At 35.8% G+C, this 17746-nt stretch overlaps 3 protein-coding genes across 3 annotated transcripts; 2 read left to right on the top strand and 1 right to left on the bottom strand.

Moving 5' to 3' along the window:
- Positions 1–2645: 2645 nt before the first annotated feature.
- Positions 2646–8152, top strand: LOC120125478 (tRNase Z TRZ3, mitochondrial-like). The gene is made up of 13 exons (XM_039143913.1): positions 2646–3069; positions 3319–3408; positions 4261–4305; positions 4395–4449; positions 4667–4710; positions 4797–5189; positions 5297–5565; positions 5651–5795; positions 5896–5946; positions 6122–6522; positions 6618–7260; positions 7503–7807; positions 7929–8152. Exons 1-13 carry the CDS (start codon positions 2674–2676, stop codon positions 7933–7935), a joined length of 2844 nt encoding a protein of 947 aa, XP_038999844.1. The 5' UTR covers positions 2646–2673; the 3' UTR covers positions 7936–8152.
- A 1503-nt stretch (positions 8153–9655) lies between these two features.
- On the top strand, positions 9656–11899 carry LOC120125480 (putative methylesterase 12, chloroplastic). Its single transcript, XM_039143915.1, has 5 exons — positions 9656–10065; positions 10482–10721; positions 10792–10935; positions 11161–11295; positions 11612–11899. Exons 1-5 carry the CDS (start codon positions 9817–9819, stop codon positions 11882–11884), a joined length of 1041 nt encoding a protein of 346 aa, XP_038999846.1. The 5' UTR covers positions 9656–9816; the 3' UTR covers positions 11885–11899.
- Positions 11900–12178: 279 nt separating this feature from the next.
- On the bottom strand, positions 12179–17702 carry LOC120125479 (regulator of nonsense transcripts UPF3-like). The gene is made up of 14 exons (XM_039143914.1): positions 17482–17702; positions 16880–16986; positions 16551–16646; positions 16320–16418; positions 16138–16217; positions 15639–15734; positions 14863–14977; positions 14009–14109; positions 13610–13832; positions 13349–13507; positions 13140–13208; positions 12928–13043; positions 12784–12839; positions 12179–12645 (listed from the first exon to the last, which is right to left on the bottom strand). The coding sequence occupies exons 1-13, from the start codon at positions 17619–17621 to the stop codon at positions 12801–12803; spliced, it is 1440 nt and encodes a 479-aa protein (XP_038999845.1). The 5' UTR covers positions 17622–17702; the 3' UTR covers positions 12179–12645; positions 12784–12800.
- Positions 17703–17746: the final 44 nt, after the last annotated feature.

The raw sequence follows: 17746 nt of genomic DNA on the forward strand, positions 1-17746 counted from the left end.
CTCATTCGACGCATTGAAAGTTCCCCTCTCAGGTCGATATTGCTCTTTCATAACTCATTCGAAGTCGATGCCCTGGCCGAAGCATTTCTAAACCCGAAGATGTTGAAATACTTCGAAGAACATAAGGATGACGAAGGTTGCAACAAAGCACGTGTGTTACGAGTTTTTCTCTTTTGGAAATTACTGGGATGTTTGAGATGTTTGTTCAACAAGTTCAAATTGCTTAGAGTCCTAGACTTTGAACAATCTTATGGTGATTCAGGATGTAAGTTCCCCAGTGCTATAGGCGATCTCATCCCCTTGAGATTCTTGAATTTAGGAGCCTTTGATTTCTTTACATCAATGATTCCATCATCTATACGAACCTTGAAGTGTCTGCAAACAATTCCATCATCTTTAGGCAACTTAAAGTGTTTGCAAACCTTGGATTTAGGAAATTTTGTAAATCCCATTAATGTGCCAAATGTGATATGGAAGTTGGATCAGTTAAGACATCTCTATCTCCTGGAGCAATGGAATATTGACGACAAGACCAAGTTGCAGTTGCACACATTGAGAAACCTTCAAACACTTGTCAACTTCAACACACGAAGGTTTCAAGGAAGGTTTGGACAAGAATCAATCAATCATCACAAGCAAATACCTTCATTCCTTATGGGTGCGTTTGGTTCACGGAATGTAAGATTACCATAAAAGAATACCAGAGAATAGGATTACCGGAAATGTTGTATTTTGTGTTTGGTTTGTTTAACAGGAATGTAAGATTACAGTGTTTGGTTAAAGAAATAAAAGATTATTGGAATGTATATTTGACCAAATTGTCCTTATTATATATTTGTTTTTTAACAAGTTGGAAAATATTTATATATTTTCTTTAAAAAATTTAAATTCATAAAATTTATATAATTTTTTTACAAAATTGAAAAAATATAAAATGGTTTAATGAAATGGTAAAATTTATTTTAACCCCTAAATTTCATATAAAATTTTAATTATAGATTTTTTTTGTAAATCTAAAATAGTTTAAGGATAAATTTGTAATTTAATCTTCGTAGAATTTTTATTATTCAATGACAGAATAAAGAAATTTTTGAAAGAAATTTTTTAAGAGCATTTTAGTCCAAAACATTAGTAATCCAACAATACCTAAGTAAAGGGATGTAATGAGATTCCCGGTAATATACCCCAAAAAATCCACTATTGGTAATGTAAGATTATCAGGAATGACAATCTCGGCTAACCAAACGGGGGAATGTGGATTCCATTCCCATGAGAATCTCACATTCCCCTAACCAAACACACACTATCTGTATGGAGTGATGACATTTGGAATAATGAAGGAATAGATCCAGAACTATTAGGTCACCTCCTTTCAAGCTGTATTGATTTGCTTGAGCTGAAGTTAGAAGGGAAGATGAAGATGTTACCTGCAGATCATCATTTCCCTTCAAGCATAGCTTACATAGGCTTAAAGAAATGTAAGTTTGAGGAAGATCCCGTGCCGACAGTAGAGAAGCTTCCCAACTTAAGGGTTCAGAAATTTGGGTATGAAGCTTTCATGGGAAAGAAAATGGTTTGCTCTAACCCACATTTTCCTCGACTCGAATCCCTAACCTTTGACCAGCTTGGAAACTTGGAGGAGTGGAAGGTGGAAGGTGGAAGAAGGAGCAATGCTTGCTCTAATCCATTTGAAGATTAAACAATGTGAAAGATTGAAGATGCTTCCAGATAGATTGAGATTCATTACAACACTCCAATAATTGAAGATTGATTGAATGGCAAACCAATTCAAAGATAAAATGGTGGAAGGAGGAGAAGATTTCTACAAAGTCCAACATGTTCCTTCTATCATATTTTCATGCATTCGTTGAGAATTATCATCTTTAATTGTCAAGTAACTCTATTATTCCATTGAATTAAGGTACATTTATAAACTACTAACATACTTAACACATACCATTGTTCAAACTTAATCATTTACTAGGGTAGCTAAACAATTCACCTACATCAATGATCCCATCCAACAACCTTCCATGTTTTCACTAAACTTCAATGCCATACTTATACTAGAAACTTGAAGGTAAAATATACCTTTCTAGGTGAACATGTCTAATTCATGATGAATTGTAAGTGATAATGCTTAATGAAGCATAGTTGACAAGTATGCATATTAATCTTAATGAGTTCTATGTCATTGTATCATGTTGAAGTACGCTTTTGATGATTCGTGTCCACTGATGAATTCATGGTGAAATTAGTATATTGATGCATGTTTGAGTTGTCCTCGACTATGATATATGTTGCATATAATTTAGGTAAAATATGATAGATTTTTAAGCGTGTTTAAAAGAAAAATTTTGACTATTGAATGTATTTGATATTGATATTATACATGTAGTGTTAATTTTAAATCAATAGAAAGTATAAATACTACACATAAAAATATTGATATCATAAATCGAATTTATATTACAGTATATCATTTTTGATATCGGTACTGAGAAAAATAGAAAGAGCCGAAGCCAATTGGGGGAGGAGCTAAGCCAAGGGCCCAATGGAACTGGTGAAAACCCTTGAAGGACAAGAAAGCCCAAAAAAAAAAAGAACTTGCAAGAACCTCACAGGTGCTAAAGAAGGGAAGCCTGAACCAGCACTTATCGTGTTTAAAAAAAAATGCCATATGTTTCCCCGAATTTGCGCCTCCTCTTCTCCCCTCTAAAACCCACTCTCTCGTTCCCTCTGTTCACCTCTAAACCCAATCCAAAACCCTTCTCCTTATCCACCTTACTCGATTCTACATCTCCCTCAAAACGACCACGTTCCTTCCCCCGTCGTGATTCCCCCAACATTGCCAGAAGAAGTAGCAGCACTTTCAAAGAGCGTAAAGGCGGAGGCAGAGAAATGGCAATGGAGGAAACCGCCGAGCAGTCAAGGGACTCTTCTTCTACATCTTCTTTTGGGTTTAATAAAAGAAGGGCTGAAGGGAAAGATAAGAGCGATAGGCCTAAAAATAATCCCCAGTTGAAAGAACGCAAGCTTAATCCTACTAATACTATTGCATATGTTCAGGTAAAATTTTTTCTTCATTGTTTTTACTGCGACTTCGTTTTTTAGGGAGATTTTTTTATTTTTAAAATGAGTTTTTGTTGCTTTTGGGATCAAAATTGTGAATTCTGAGTAATTGGCCCTAAAGCATTTGTTTTTAGAAGTTTTGTTTCTTAAAGTAGAGAACGTTTGAATAACAAATTGCATTATTTGACTTTTATTTCACTTTAGCTACTGGTTCGGTTTAAAGCAGTTAAAATTTTCAACATGCAGATTTTGGGGACTGGAATGGATACACAAGACACATCACCTTCAGTCTTGCTCTTCTTTGACAAACAGAGATTTATTTTTAATGCTGGAGAGGTCAGCGTTTTGGCTTATTTACAATGGATTTTTCCTTTCTTGTTAGCTATTTATAATATTTAGCTTCAACTCAATTTATATGCATTCTCCAGTATGCTACAAGGTTCATATTTCATCATTGTTTAAAAGAAATATTTTAGCTTTGCTTAATGTATAGATTCCTAATGTGATTGTTGAGGTAAACATTAATCAAGGAAATGAGCTAGAGGAATCGTGGGTATTTATCTATTTTAGTTGCTTCTTTCTTTGTTCGCTCCGAGAAGTTTTTGAAGGTGTGCAACCCTTTCAATCACCATTGTGGTGGCATATAGGAAGTACCATAAACTTAGAGTTATGGTCCTTAGTTAACTTACAATTGCCTAACATTGACGCGTTTTTAATGCGCCTAAGCTGTTGGCTGGTCATGTCCAGTTATTATAAATGACATTACTCTACTGTGTATTGCAACCAGAAGGATAGTGCTTCAGTTTCTTGTGGGCTCAACTGTTGAATTTGGTCAATGTATATTTGCCTATCTTTCACTGCAATATACTTAATTGTGCAATGGATGCAATGTTTTCTATAGCTATTCTAAATTTGTTATTTTGCTGGCACCCTCCTATCTCTTTTTAGGAGCCATAAGTTACCTTTTACATTTTTGGAGTTGAATGTCAGTGGCCAAGTTTCTTAATTGGTGTTTGGATTCAATTTGAGCTGTCTTACCTGTGATTATTTGGGCCTTAGAAAGATGTATCTAGGATAGCTGGTAAATTTTATGCAACATTGGCAGTGGGAAAGTATGAAATAATTTCTCTAGAAAGCTTATGAGCTCTGATTGGTATTATGATTAATTATTAACACCTGTTATGGCAGGGATTACAACGGTTTTGCACAGAGCATAAAATTAAGTTATCAAAGGTACAGTACTATTCTTCTTTCATGAATATTTTTGCCAATTTCTTCCCTTTTATTCTAGAAAGATAGTCTGATGTGGATGCTTTCTCCAGATAGATCACATATTTCTCTCACGTGTCTGCTCAGAAACAGCGGGTGGACTTCCAGGTTTTTCTTGAATCTCGTTTATAATGTTCTGTTTAAGTCTGATATACCATAGTGTTTAAACTTACCTTTCTGATAATTTTGAAGATTTCGGGAAATTGACAAAAAAAATTGCTAATATGTTGAACTGAAAAGCAATATTATTCTGAGAAATATGTTCTAGGCATGCAAAGTTGATTGTGTATCTCCTGAATTGTTGAGTTTAACTTCTTTCTTGCAGGTTTGCTGTTGACTTTGGCTGGCATGGGAGAAGAAGGGTATAGCGTGAGTATAAACAGATATAAAATATTTCACTTTTCCTTGACATTGTCGTGCCTATTACTTAAGTACTAGCCTATATTGCTGTAAAGGTCAAAATCTGGGGACCCTCGGATCTCAATTTTTTAGTAGGGGCAATGAAATCTTTCATTCCACATGCAACTATGGTTCACACTCAGAGCTTTGAAAGGGCACCTGTTTTGGACGCTGCTGAAAATGTAACTGCTCCAAATAAAGCTGCAGATCCCATTGTTCTTGTCAATGATGAGGTTGTCAAAATATCAGCAATTCTCCTACAACCTCATTGCTCACAACAGTCCCAAATAAAGCCTGGTGAAATGTCTGTGTTATATATTTGTGAATTGCCTGAGCTTATGGGAAAATTTGACCCAAAAAAGGCTGCAGCTCTTGGCCTGAAACCTGGGCCAAAGTATAGCGAGCTACAACATGGTAAATCAGTGAAGTCAGACCGCCTAGATATAATGGTGGGTGAGCTGTTAATAAGAAAAATTCTTTTGGTCCTATGCTTTTTTTGTATAAATTATTTGCCTGGTTGTACTTTCTGACCCATGATAAACTTTCCAATGTATAGGTTCATCCATCTCATGTAATGGATCCTCCTGTCCCTGGTCCTATTGTCTTCCTGATTGACTGTCCCACAGAATCTCATATACAGGAATTGTTATCCATAGAATGCCTCAATGGATATTATACCAAGGTATCTAGTAATCTATCAGAGAGTACTAAGATGGTAAACTGTGTCATTCATTTAAGTCCCGCTTCTGTTGTAAGCAGTCCTGACTACCAGAAATGGATGAAGAAATTTGGTTCAGCGCAACATATCATGGCTGGACATGAAAAGTAAATCTCTTTGCATCATACAGGAAATAAATATTTGCACCCTTGCCTATGAACTGATAGTTTTCTTATTTATACCACTCTGCAGAAGGAATCTTGAGGTTCCAATTCTAAAATCAAGTGCAAGAGTTGCATCACGACTTAATTACTTATGCCCACAGTTCTTTCCGGCTCCAGGATTCTTGTCCTTTCAGCACCTTAATTACTCAGAACCAGATATTAATTCAAGCGAGGTCTGTTTCCACTCTAGAAGCGACATTTTTTTAGAATCAGGTTTATTATTATGCCATGAAAAGTTTGGAGGCAACCGAGTATTATTTTCCTTTTTACCAGGGTTCCACTTTGAAGATCTGTGAAAGCATTCCTGCTGAAAATCTCTTAAAGGTATTCTTCTTGAGGCTAGTGCTGGTCCTTTTCCTTTTTCCTTAAATAAGGCGGAAAGTAAGTAAAAGTATTTTTATTTTGAAGCTTTTGTTGTAAAATACAGACTGTCTATATTATATTCAGCTCTGGGCTCTTGAGAAATTTAGTGATGCAATTTTTCTTACATTTTGGACAGTTCACGTTGCGCCCTTATGCTCAACTGGGACTGGACAGATCACAAATTCCAATTCCGATAGGCCACTCTCAAGTAATTGATGAACTGCATTCAGAAATTCCAGAGATTGCAGATGCTGCACAAAATGTCAGAGAGTTTTGGCAGGGGCTGGAAGGAAGTAAAGAAGTATTAACTACTTCAAATGATAATAGAGTTATGATTGAAGAACCATGGTTGACTGAAAATACTCTGCCTAGTTTGGAAAATGTAAGGAGAGATGACCTGGAAATTGTGCTTCTTGGTACGGGTTCATCGCAGCCTTCTAAGTACCGTAATGTTAGCTCTGTCCATATCAATCTTTTCTCCAAGGGAAGTTTGCTCTTGGACTGTGGAGAAGGAACACTGGGACAACTGAAAAGAAGGTAACATGTTATAAAATTTTAGTTGATAACAGTGATATCATGGTCTTTTCCTTTATCCATTTTAACTCGTGACTGTTGGTCTGTTGAGGAAACAGATATGGCGTAGATGGTGCAGACAATGTTATTAGAGATCTAAAATGTGTTTGGATATCTCATATTCATGCTGATCACCACACGGGTCTGGCGAGAGTGCTTGCTTTGAGGCGTGATTTATTGAAGGGAGTGCCTCATGAACCGTTACTGGTTATAGGACCACGGCAACTTAAACGATATTTAGATGCATATCAAAGACTTGAAGATCTTGATATGCAGTTCCTTGATTGTAGGAGTACCACAGAAGCTTCATGGGATACTTTTGCTAGTGATGACGAATTAAATAATAATGGATCATCTCCAGAATGTCCAATGCATTCAAATGCCAAAAATGGAACTTTGTTTACTAGAGGTAGCCGTATGCAGAGCTATTTGAGGCAACCAGGCAGTCCGGTGGACCATTCTGCAGCTTATCCATTCCTAAGGAGATTGAATAATATACTAGGTGAAGCAGGATTAGAAGCTTTGATTAGTTTTCCTGTCGTGCACTGTCCCCAGGCATTTGGCATTGTTTTGAAAGCTGCAGAGCGAGTCAACAGTGTTGGAAAAGTCATCCCGGGATGGAAGATTGTGTACTCGGGTGACACTAGGCCATGTCAAGAACTGGTTGATGCATGTTGTGGAGCAACAGTTCTCATACACGAGGTAAGTTAACTGCTATGTTTCATTGATTATCAACATAGCTAATAGTTTTGCGATCATCATTCAAATGAATCCATATTTTCCATGTCTATAGGGTGTACAATCTCACCATTTTAGGATTCTTAAGTGGTTTATTCAGCTTCGAGTTTACTTTTGAAACTGAATACCTCTTTTATACTTGTATTAACCATCATCAGTACATTCACAAGGCTAATTTGATTACCTCACGCTTGATCATATCACAGGCGACTTTTGAGGATGGTTTGGTTGACGAGGCCATTGCAAGAAACCACAGTACAACCAAGGAAGCCATTGAAGTGGGAAACTCTGCGGGTGCATATCGCATTATCCTAACCCATTTCAGCCAAAGATACCCGAAAATTCCTGTATTCGATCAGACTCACATGCATAAGACATGCATTGCTTTTGACATGATGAGTATTAACATAGCAGATTTGCCGGTGCTTCCCAGAGTCCTCCCATACCTTAAATTGCTTTTCAGAAATGAGATGGCAGTAGACGAGTCAGATGGTATTATAGAAGCTTTGATGTAAGTTTCTTGACAAATAATGAATTAATTGTTTTTTTCTCTTCATTTCGATACCTCGCCTGTTTTAAGAACTTACATGGTTCATACCAGTATTTAAACGTTTTAAGCTTGTCCGTCATAGCTTGTAACCCTGGTGTGTGAGGAGCTGCCTTTGCTACTCAAATCAGATCGGAGAAGATATTACAGAAACTGGGGTTTGGATCTTTGATAGGTCACACGAACTAACTAAATCAAGCATTTGGTTCTTCTCATCTTACATCTTTGATTATTCATGTGAAATGGGAAGCAAATTGTTGCAAGTGTAAAATAGTGTGGCATGAACATAGTACTGAAAGAAACTGTAGAAGATAATGGCATTGTTTCAGGTCAAAATCATTAATCAGGCATTCACAATCATCTCCATTGTTATATGTAACACAGCACGTGGCAGTATTGAAGTTGTACAAATGTGGAAATAGCCTTTTCCTTTTGACCAATCATAGACATTACCCAAAACCTTTCGCTTTATAGCTTTGCCTCCCTCGCCTTCCTACACACTTAACTTAAACGTGTCCTTTTTTCAAACAAACAAAAAAAGAACATGTCGGAATTAAATATTTATCACAGATGTTAGAATTGCAAGCAAATTTGGACAATACGATCTAAAAATTTCATAAATATAATGTAAATATTTGAACATATTAAAATATAACAATTTATATCAATCTATCAAGTGGTTAAAGGAAGTATTATTTTTCTTAAAGATCCTGAATTATGTGAGAGAGGCTGATTGACATAGTCATGAGTTTAATGATAGAAAAATAGAAACAAAACAGTGACTGCTCCTATAAATTAAATCACATAATCTCCCTTAGGATAGCACCAAGAAGGCAAGAAGGTTGTTTGATGGATTAAAAACAACTTTTCTAGTAAAAAAAATTATAGGTAAATTATTTATGTAGTCATCCACCTATATTCAAATTTAGTTTTAAGTCACTTAATTATTATTTAAAAAACATACTTAATGTTATGTTTTAGTTCTGTTTTGATTACCTACCATTAAAAATTTAATGGTGATGTTACCATGATTTTTTTAAATTATTTTTTTTAATATTGACATTGTATTATCTTACAGTGACACATTAGCATCATTGTTAAAAAATTAACGAGTGACCAAAACATAATTAAAATGTAATGTTACGTATGATTTTAAAAAAATAATAGTTAATGATCAATACAGGAATTAAGTAATAGGTGGTTGACCAAATAGATAGTTTATCCAAAAAGTTTATATCATGATCTTATTCTTAATTATTTTATTATCATAAATATTTTTAAAGACGAATATATTTGTATTAATAATATAGAGTTTTTGTATGAGATTAAAGAAACTACAATTAATAAAATAAATGATCAGTCGAAGAAAGTACATTGCGGGTGGATCCGTCGCTGTATCCGGAAGACACGTCTCTACCACTCTCATGCAACCGGTCTCTGGAGATCTCCATGTTTATTAACAGCAATCAGCAGTAAAACTGGAAGAATCTGAATGTCAACACACAGTAAAAAGAAGGAGAAAGAGAGAGAGTAAGGCGTTGAAAGTCTCTGTCTACCATTGAAATAAACATGTGTATCTCAAAACAAAATAAATTGCATTTAAATTTAGTTGGCTCTGAATTGAGGAGCTGTTTTCACACATTTGTTTAATGTACCATTTGTTTTGTTTTGTTTTGTTTTTTTCATTTATAACCTACTGCTACCTTCTTCTCTTTACCGACTCTTTCTTCTTATCTCTCCTTTTTCAACGAATCCTTAATTATTTAATAGTATGAAGAAATCTTGAAGCTGAAAGGGAAATATAATATATACACACATATTTATATTTATATGTTTTTGCCACTTTTCACTCATTAAAAGACCATCTTTCCTTGGAAATTTCTTAACTTTCTTCCACTTTTCTGGCAGAAATGATCATCCAGCTTCTTGGGTTGTGTTAAAAAAATAAACTTTTTTCAGGGTTCTTGTGAATTATGGGTAATAGCTTCATTTGCAGGAGAAAGAAAGATACCAAAGATAATTATGGGACAAGGAGTAAGAGAATGGGGGGAAGGTCCCAGAGGAAAATGCTTGCAGAGGAAGAGCTTTTGCATGGGCAAGCTTTGTCTATGGCTCTTCATCAGCACCAATTGTCTCAGAGATTTGATGGATCCATGTCCAGGAGAATTCGCTCTACCAGCTCCAGAAGAAAGGCTGATCCATTAGCTAATAATGAAAAAAAGGTGGGGCTTTTTTTTAATTATTATCAAATTACTTGCCTTTTTTGTGTTTCCTCACTGTGTTTTTCAGCTTTTCATGTGCGATCATTATGTTAATCACTGTTTTAGTTGACTGGATCTATGGTGAGAAAGGTGATTTTTTTATGATTGATTGTGTAAAAACAAGAGAGAAAAGTTGTTAATCGTGTTGGAGAACAGCTTGGTCAATGGTCCACCAGGTGAATAAATAAGGGACTACAAATGTTTCCTTTTGCCTTTTCATTGAAAAGTTGTTAATCATGTTGGAGCATTGTTTATTCTATTGTGCTTTGTGTTGAAGAGGACTGAAACAGACATGATTGTATTAGCATAATTCTTTCACAAATCTTAGAACTTTTTCTATAAGCTGATTTCTAGTACTACTTCCATGTTCTTTGCAGGTGCTGGAATCTCTTGAAAACATTAAGTTTAAAATAATTGTTCTGATACATGGAGAAGGCTTTGGAGCTTGGTGTTGGTATAAAACCATTGCTCAATTGGAGGAAGTGGGCCTTTTACCTACTGCATTCGATCTTACCGGTTCCGGTATCGATCTGACAGATACAAACACTGTCACTACATTAGCAGAATATTCTAAACCCTTGATTCGATATCTGGATACCCTTCCTGAAAATGAGAAGGTAAGTGGGCACATTTGATACTTACCATTCATTTTATTCACCTAAGAAAGCCTTGCCATCTTTTGTTCAGGTTATTTTGGTGGGTCATAGCAGTGGAGGTGCATGCCTTTCTTATGCACTGGAGAATTTCCCAGAAAAGATCTCCAAAGCAATCTTCCTTTGTGCTACAATGGTGTCTAAGGGTCAGAGACCTTTCGATGTGTTTGCAGAAGAGGTATTTTATTAATGCCTAGCTGCCAATTATTTTACATCGATTAATTACACACGAATCTATGTTACTTCGATTTTCCATTTTGCTTGAACCAAATGTATCGAAGAACTAAATTTATTACAACGTTAACGATTATTGCTACTGAATCTTGGTAATGAAGGTTCTTTCACTGCTCCTTAGCTCTTTAGTCATATGGTCTACATGAACTGATAAAAGAATTCATTGCAGCTCGGTTCTGCTGAACGTTTCATGCAAGAGTCACAGTTTTTGATTTACGGAAACGGAAAAGATAAGCCGCCCACAGGGTTCATGTTCGAGAAACAGCTAATGAAAGGATTGTATTTCAACCAGTCACCAACAAAGGTATTTTACAGCTTTGTTTTCAAATGAACACTAAAACAATTAGTTAAGCTAGAAAACTCATGCTGCAATAGTTTGCATGTACAATGTACTACAATGTATGTCAAGACTCGACATGCCGTATCTTCTGATGATTTGTGTCAGGTTTAATGGTGAATGTATGTTGCATTGAAGATGTTAATACCGTGTCGAGGTATGGTGTAGTGTAAAAATTATGGACTGATCACTATTATGAAAGTGAGGAGCTTGAAAAGTACCTGAATCTTTGTTGCTATTCATTGAATCATATTATTCAACATGATATTTGATTCCTTCCCAGGATGTTGCTTTGGCCATGGTTTCCATGAGACCCACTCCACTAGGTCCTATAATGGAGAAACTGTCGTTGTCCCCCGAGAAATACGGAACCGGACGTCGTTTCTACATTCAGACATTAGATGACTGTGCTCTTTCACCGGACTTGCAAGAAAAACTAGTAAGGGAGAACCCACCAGAAGGAGTTTTCAAGATTAAAGGGAGTGATCATTGCCCATTCTTCTCAAAGCCACAGTCGCTTCATAAAATTTTAGTAGAAATTATTCAGATTCCTTAGCTTAAGTTTCAGATAAAGAAGAAAAAAGGGAAATGGATTATTCATAAATATTTATTTATATTTTCTGATAGAACACAGTTTGTTCATTACAGGGCATTTTATTTGTAGTCACAGGCCTTGCATGTAGAACAATAGGGCTACCTGTCTGTAATTTTTTTTTTCTTACAGGACAAAAGTTATGTTCATTACATGGCAGTTTTCTTGTATGTAGAACAGTACGGCTACCTTTTTGATTAATTATGGAAATTATTTATTATATATATAAATTACGAGGCAAAAATACCTTTCCCAACGTATTATTATTAGAGGCAGAAGCATTGTTCACAGACAGAAGATGTAAATGCAACATATGAAAAATACAAAATATTCCATCAATGGAAGAAACAACTATTGCTAAGACTCATATGATTCAAGTAAACTAAGCACCTTGGATCATTCAAGAACATAAGAAAAAAAAATCATGACAGTCCAGCACGATCTCCGCTTCCGGGAACAACACTGATTTTATCAGAGCATGTTTGATCCAGTCGGTTCTTTACAAATGTAGACTACATGGAAATACTTCCAACCCGATTGCTCGCCGATGCTTGCCCTTAACAATGTAATAAGAGTATCTAGTGCCAGGTAAGGACTATTCAAGAACATATTAAGGAGAATACAGTGATTACGAACCCAATAAGGCGAACAGATATTGCAAGCCATAGCAACATGAGAGAAGATGCAAACCCAAAAACAGGGTAGAAAAGGTTGTGGTTCAAAGCCTGTCAATAAATAAAACAAGCAATATCAATCCTAGAACACTTTATTGCTAGTATGAATTTGTTTCACGGAAAGAAAACCAGGTTGCTGAAACAAGCGTTAACTAAGTTAACAGAATCAAAGACAAAATGGGCGTGTACCAGTTTAGTTGGATTTTCTAAGATCCTGAAGTTGACTTCTGAACCCAAACTTGTTTCTGCAAGTAAAGAGAGAAAAAACACAACAATCAAAGGTGAACAATATATGACAACTATTACTGCTGATTCAGCACAAAATTTGCAAACCTCATGGAATGAGCTAGTAGATCCACTTTTGGAAGACTTGCCGTCCCTCAATGTAACAGACCCATCATCCTTAGTATTATAGGTTGTGGGATGCTGAGCAAAATGTCTACAGGAACCTGTTGAATGTATAATCAACATGGGATTCTAGCATTCATGTGACAGCAATACCAAATCAATCAATTATAGATAGATTGAAAGACTGATAGACTAACCATTTTCTGACGGAATGTTATGTCCACTGCTTCCATTAGGTATGTCGCCTTTCATTTCTCCTTGGATAACTAGAAGTTCATATGAAGAAGTGAGGCAAATTAGCTTTCCTCATTTTTTGCAAATTCATTCAGAGAAACTTGATAAAATAACTGTATCCCAAACCTATTGATACTTGTAAACACCAGTTAATGCGTAGAAACATTAATACCTTGAGGATTACGAGTGGGCTGGGCATATTGTGACACAGAGGGTGTCAGGTGCTCCTCGCTATCTTGTGGAACTTCAGAACGAAGAAGAGGGGCCCATACACCACGATCAGGTCTATCCTTATTTCTTGTACGTTTTTCACGCTTCTCGCTTCCAGAACCTGAACCATGCAGTGCCTTTTTCATGAACTTGTTATTTGAAACTCATTTTGTATCAACACCAGATTACAGTGCAGGAATTTAATTAGAAACATCACCATTACCCAATCGTGCATTCATGGCCCGGGGAGGTCTCATAGTTTCATTTTTCTGCTGAGGCTGGACCGCTGCAGAAGATCGATTTTGGCTCGATTCATTACTCAAAAGTATGTTCCTTATCAACATTCCACCATCCTCACATCGCTGACATTGTCTCAGAGCAGTTGAACCAGATGAAGTTGCTACAGGAGATGATGCACCCTGCAGTTCAGGTTCACCCTCCGACGCCTAGTAAATTTAAAGATCATCATAATTTGCATCCAAAAATTAAGGAAAAATATAACAGAATACCCCAGCTCTACAAGCACATAAAAAACACATTTCAATGAATTATAACAAAACTTGGATATAGCTAACAACGGATATGTAAGTGGAATGGAGACAACAAAAGGCAAATCTCTTACCCGAGGAGCCTTTCGATCTTTTGGTTTTAGGAGAAGAATCTTTTTCTTCCCAGAATCAGCAGAAAATTTGATTCCAGTTACAGGACCATCAATGCCACAGACTGCAACGCAACTAATTAAGCCAAAATGTGGGGGGATAAATGAAAAAGACAAGTTAAAAACCAAAACAACCAGCAACCTAAGGATTCTAATATATCACCAAGTTCTGGTCATATGAAAGATGATGATTCAAATAACAGCCAAGAGAGAGAATAGACACATAACTTAATTACACTGCACACGCACATGCTGTAAAAGAACACATAAAATGACATGATTCATTGGCACTAATGCTCGTATAATAAATAATTACAGGTAAACAAAAGGTCAACATTATTCCACACCTTCATCCATGCTGCTTAAGATATATAGATGAGTTTTAAAGACGAATACAAGTAGTCTAACATATGAACTCAGGTCGAGCTGAAGCTCCATCATGGTGGCATCAATTGAAGAAACTTAAGTCTGTTCCTTTTCAATGTTCCATGGGTCGGCTGTATTTGTAAATGGTGTATAAGAAACTTGGGGATAAGAGCCCATATTCTTGCTATCAGGGATCAACTGGAGTTTTCTGAAAATTTTACTATTAGCTTCACTGAAACATATTCATGAAAATATGTTTTCTGGCTACACACTATGGGATATCTACCAAAACAAAACAAGACACGGATGTTTTCAGACAATTTTAAAAAGTCAAAAGAAATTTATATAAATTTAATTCGAAACAAACAGTCACAACGACAACACAAAAAGGTTTGATGCAAATGCTGACAAAGCTAGTAGTTCATTAGCACTCAGCAAAGAGTAATTCTCACCAGTTCCATTCTCTCTAATTTCATTTGCAGCAGAAGTCACCGATTGATCCTCTTTCTCAGATGCTACCAAAGAATTGGACTTCTTTGCACCTTTTGCACCATCTTTTAGAATATACTGCAAATCAAACAAGTTTCCTTCAATGAAAATAGCAACTACTACCCTTCAAAAATTGCACATGCGTACTTAAAGTAACAAATAATCACGGGGAAAAAATCATTTAAAAAATCATTAAAAAAGACTGTCCCTTTCATCTTCTATATGAAGCATTTATGACTATGATGAGCTTCAAGTGCATAATATAAAACTTTAAATTATCACCTTAAGGCTTTTGCTAATGGAAAAACTTCCAACCCAATGGTTACACAACAAGGTAAGAAAGTGATCAAGAAACCTAACCATTGACATAAAGTTTTTCAAATGTTACCTCTTTCCGTCCTTCCTACAAAACAAAGCCTAAATCTTTGACTTTTGGGGATTAACCAAACCTTCCTAAGAGGCTAAGACAGTATCCTACAGGCATTATCCAAAGGAATCTTAAGTCGCTTCAAATTACAGATACCAGCCACAATTATAAAGCAGATGATCCAGACAAGTAAGAGCTAAGTTCTTGTACAAATAACAGGCCCCTCATTCACCAGTAGGTTGACTAGCAAAAAAAAAAAAGTTACAACACTTTTTTTTTTCACAAGTACTGAAAGGTTCTCTCCAAGTTGAGAGTACCATATGCTAAAATATCCAGCAATACAATAAATAAGAAAGCTATTGACTTTGAGACCTTTTTCTTCTCAGAGCCACGTTTGCTACTTGATCCAGGCTTGCCTCTAGATGCAGCAGCAGCTTTTTTTCCAGTCTTTCTTACAGTGATTGAACCCTGTCACCAAAACAAAGTGGTCACTTAAGGATGACTTTTTAATTCATCTTTTGTTTCTTTTACCTTTTTCTAGACCCCAATAAGGATCTCAAGGAAATAGTGACCAAGGACAGCATCATGTAACATGTTGAATGGAAACATGTATGACTAAGTCTCTCAGACTGTTGGACAATTTCTGGTCAAATTGGATCCTAATAATTCATGAGGAAATTCAACATGAAAGGAAACCATGCAAATACCTTCTTCAGTCCTCAACATGTAAATCATGTTTTAATGATGTTTAATGAGCTAATAACAAAATAGGTAATGGGAAGTCGATAGCATATGATGCCTTAAGGTCATATAAACAGGGAAAATGGCAACATGTTGGTATAGAATTACACCCTTTCTTAAAGTGAAATACCTGAGCTCCACTCTCAGCAGCTCGTCTTCGACGTACAAATTCCATTAGTGGAGTAATGACAGGGGTTCCTTTGGGAGTGCCTAAGAAAAAAAAATGGGACCAGAGAGATAATATTCACATTAGGGTGAAAAAAACTCAACTAGAATTCACATTTTTTTGTTTATCATTCTATCATAACTAACCAGATAGTTCTGCTTCTTTTCTTTCCAACTGAAGTTCAGCACTGGGAAGATTTTCAACAGGTTTAGCAATCATTTTGAGGAACTCCAGATAATCAGGGTCTAGTTTCATAAAAGAAAAAGAAGAGTTAGTACAAGATAACAAGTTATAGGAGTCAACTCAATGTTTGGGTAAAAACTTCCTATTAAATAACATCTCTAAAGATAAACTCTTTCTCATTAAAAATAATGCACCTTTGAAAATGGTCCCTTCACGAGCATCCTTTTTAGTGCCTGGCTTTGGAACATGCTGTGAAGGAGCATATTCAACAACGGCTTTAAATTGAGTACCTGCAATAAGTGGCATCCAACTAATATTTTAGTGTAAGGGGCAACACATTATGGGTTCATCTAAGTTAGAGAAGAAGAAATTAGCAATTTGCAATCTAATTGAAAAAATGCTAACAAAAGTTGTATGTATCTTACAAATTTGGTAAGAATCACATAAACTGTACTCTAAAACAAGAGAAACATGTCAGCATTTTGTAAACATCATAAATAATCAGAATTTAAGCATAAAATACCCTTCTCATTGACAAATACATGCCCACCGAAGAACTCAGAAAAATCGAAGACATCTTCTGGCCTCTTGAAGTTTATATAGGCTCGAGAGTATCGCTGATGCTTATGGCTGCAAAAGTGTTTTGAGAATAAAAAAAACTCATTAAAAGACGAGGTAAACAACAGGACTGCGTACTAAAGAAATTCTCAATAAGATTATAGAAGCTTTTTTCATTACATCAACATGATTGATTATCGTAATAATTTCTTTCCATTTCATGCAATTTTCCAATAAGCAAAGAAATGGAACGTCAAACGGAAACCATAGTCCAAGAATCATAAAATACATACACAAATAACCTTGGGAGTCGAAAATATTTTCAAATTTTAGTTTCAAATATTCCAACCTACCCTTTTCTCCCCAGCTACTAAAGAACAAAACTTCACCATCTTACTGCAGCAACTTAGCTACATCTTATCAAATATCAAACTTTTATAATGGATAAGAAATCCGACACAATAATCACAAAAACTCGCTTTATTTGATTGCAGATACAAAATTTGAAGTTGATTCCGAAATGAAAAGAACTGGAAAATGGGGGCGTAAAAAGTTAGAAACCCTTACGTGCACTTGCCGAGACGGAAGGAGAACCAATTGTAACGATCAGAGAAACGATCGTCGATTTGAGAGAAGAAAGAGGATTGGGTAAGTGAAGGTGGCAGATGCCTTATCACCACTTTCGTTCTTCTTAACGGCTCCTTCATCTCTAGATTAACTCTTCCTCAATTCTCCCTTCTTTTTCTCTTCTGTTTGGGATTCAATTCTCTTTTTGAAAGTATGCTTCATTTTTCTCACTGTCATACACACGTCACTTTACAAATTTTACGCA

The sequence above is a fragment of the Hibiscus syriacus genome, unplaced genomic scaffold (assembly GCF_006381635.1).
Source record: "Hibiscus syriacus cultivar Baekdansim isolate YM2019G1 unplaced genomic scaffold, ASM638163v2 tig00110430_pilon, whole genome shotgun sequence".
Taxonomy (NCBI): Eukaryota; Viridiplantae; Streptophyta; class Magnoliopsida; order Malvales; family Malvaceae; genus Hibiscus; species Hibiscus syriacus.

Coding starts and splice junctions, on each gene's coding strand:
- LOC120125478 (XM_039143913.1), top strand. CDS start 2,674: ATGCCATATGTTTCCCCGAATTTGCGCCTCCTCTTCTCCCCTCTAAAA. Junction 4,306..4,394: donor ATAAAATTAAGTTATCAAAG/GTACAGTACTAT, acceptor TGCTTTCTCCAG/ATAGATCACATATTTCTCTC. Junction 5,190..5,296: donor CAGACCGCCTAGATATAATG/GTGGGTGAGCTG, acceptor TCCAATGTATAG/GTTCATCCATCTCATGTAAT.
- LOC120125480 (XM_039143915.1), top strand. CDS start 9,817: ATGGGTAATAGCTTCATTTGCAGGAGAAAGAAAGATACCAAAGATAAT. Junction 10,936..11,160: donor TCGATGTGTTTGCAGAAGAG/GTATTTTATTAA, acceptor AATTCATTGCAG/CTCGGTTCTGCTGAACGTTT. Junction 11,296..11,611: donor TCAACCAGTCACCAACAAAG/GTATTTTACAGC, acceptor ATTCCTTCCCAG/GATGTTGCTTTGGCCATGGT.
- LOC120125479 (XM_039143914.1), bottom strand. CDS start 17,621: ATGAAGGAGCCGTTAAGAAGAACGAAAGTGGTGATAAGGCATCTGCCA. Junction 16,419..16,550: donor TGAAGGGACCATTTTCAAAG/GTGCATTATTTT, acceptor TTATGAAACTAG/ACCCTGATTATCTGGAGTTC. Junction 15,735..16,137: donor CTGCTGAGAGTGGAGCTCAG/GTATTTCACTTT, acceptor TTTTGGTGACAG/GGTTCAATCACTGTAAGAAA.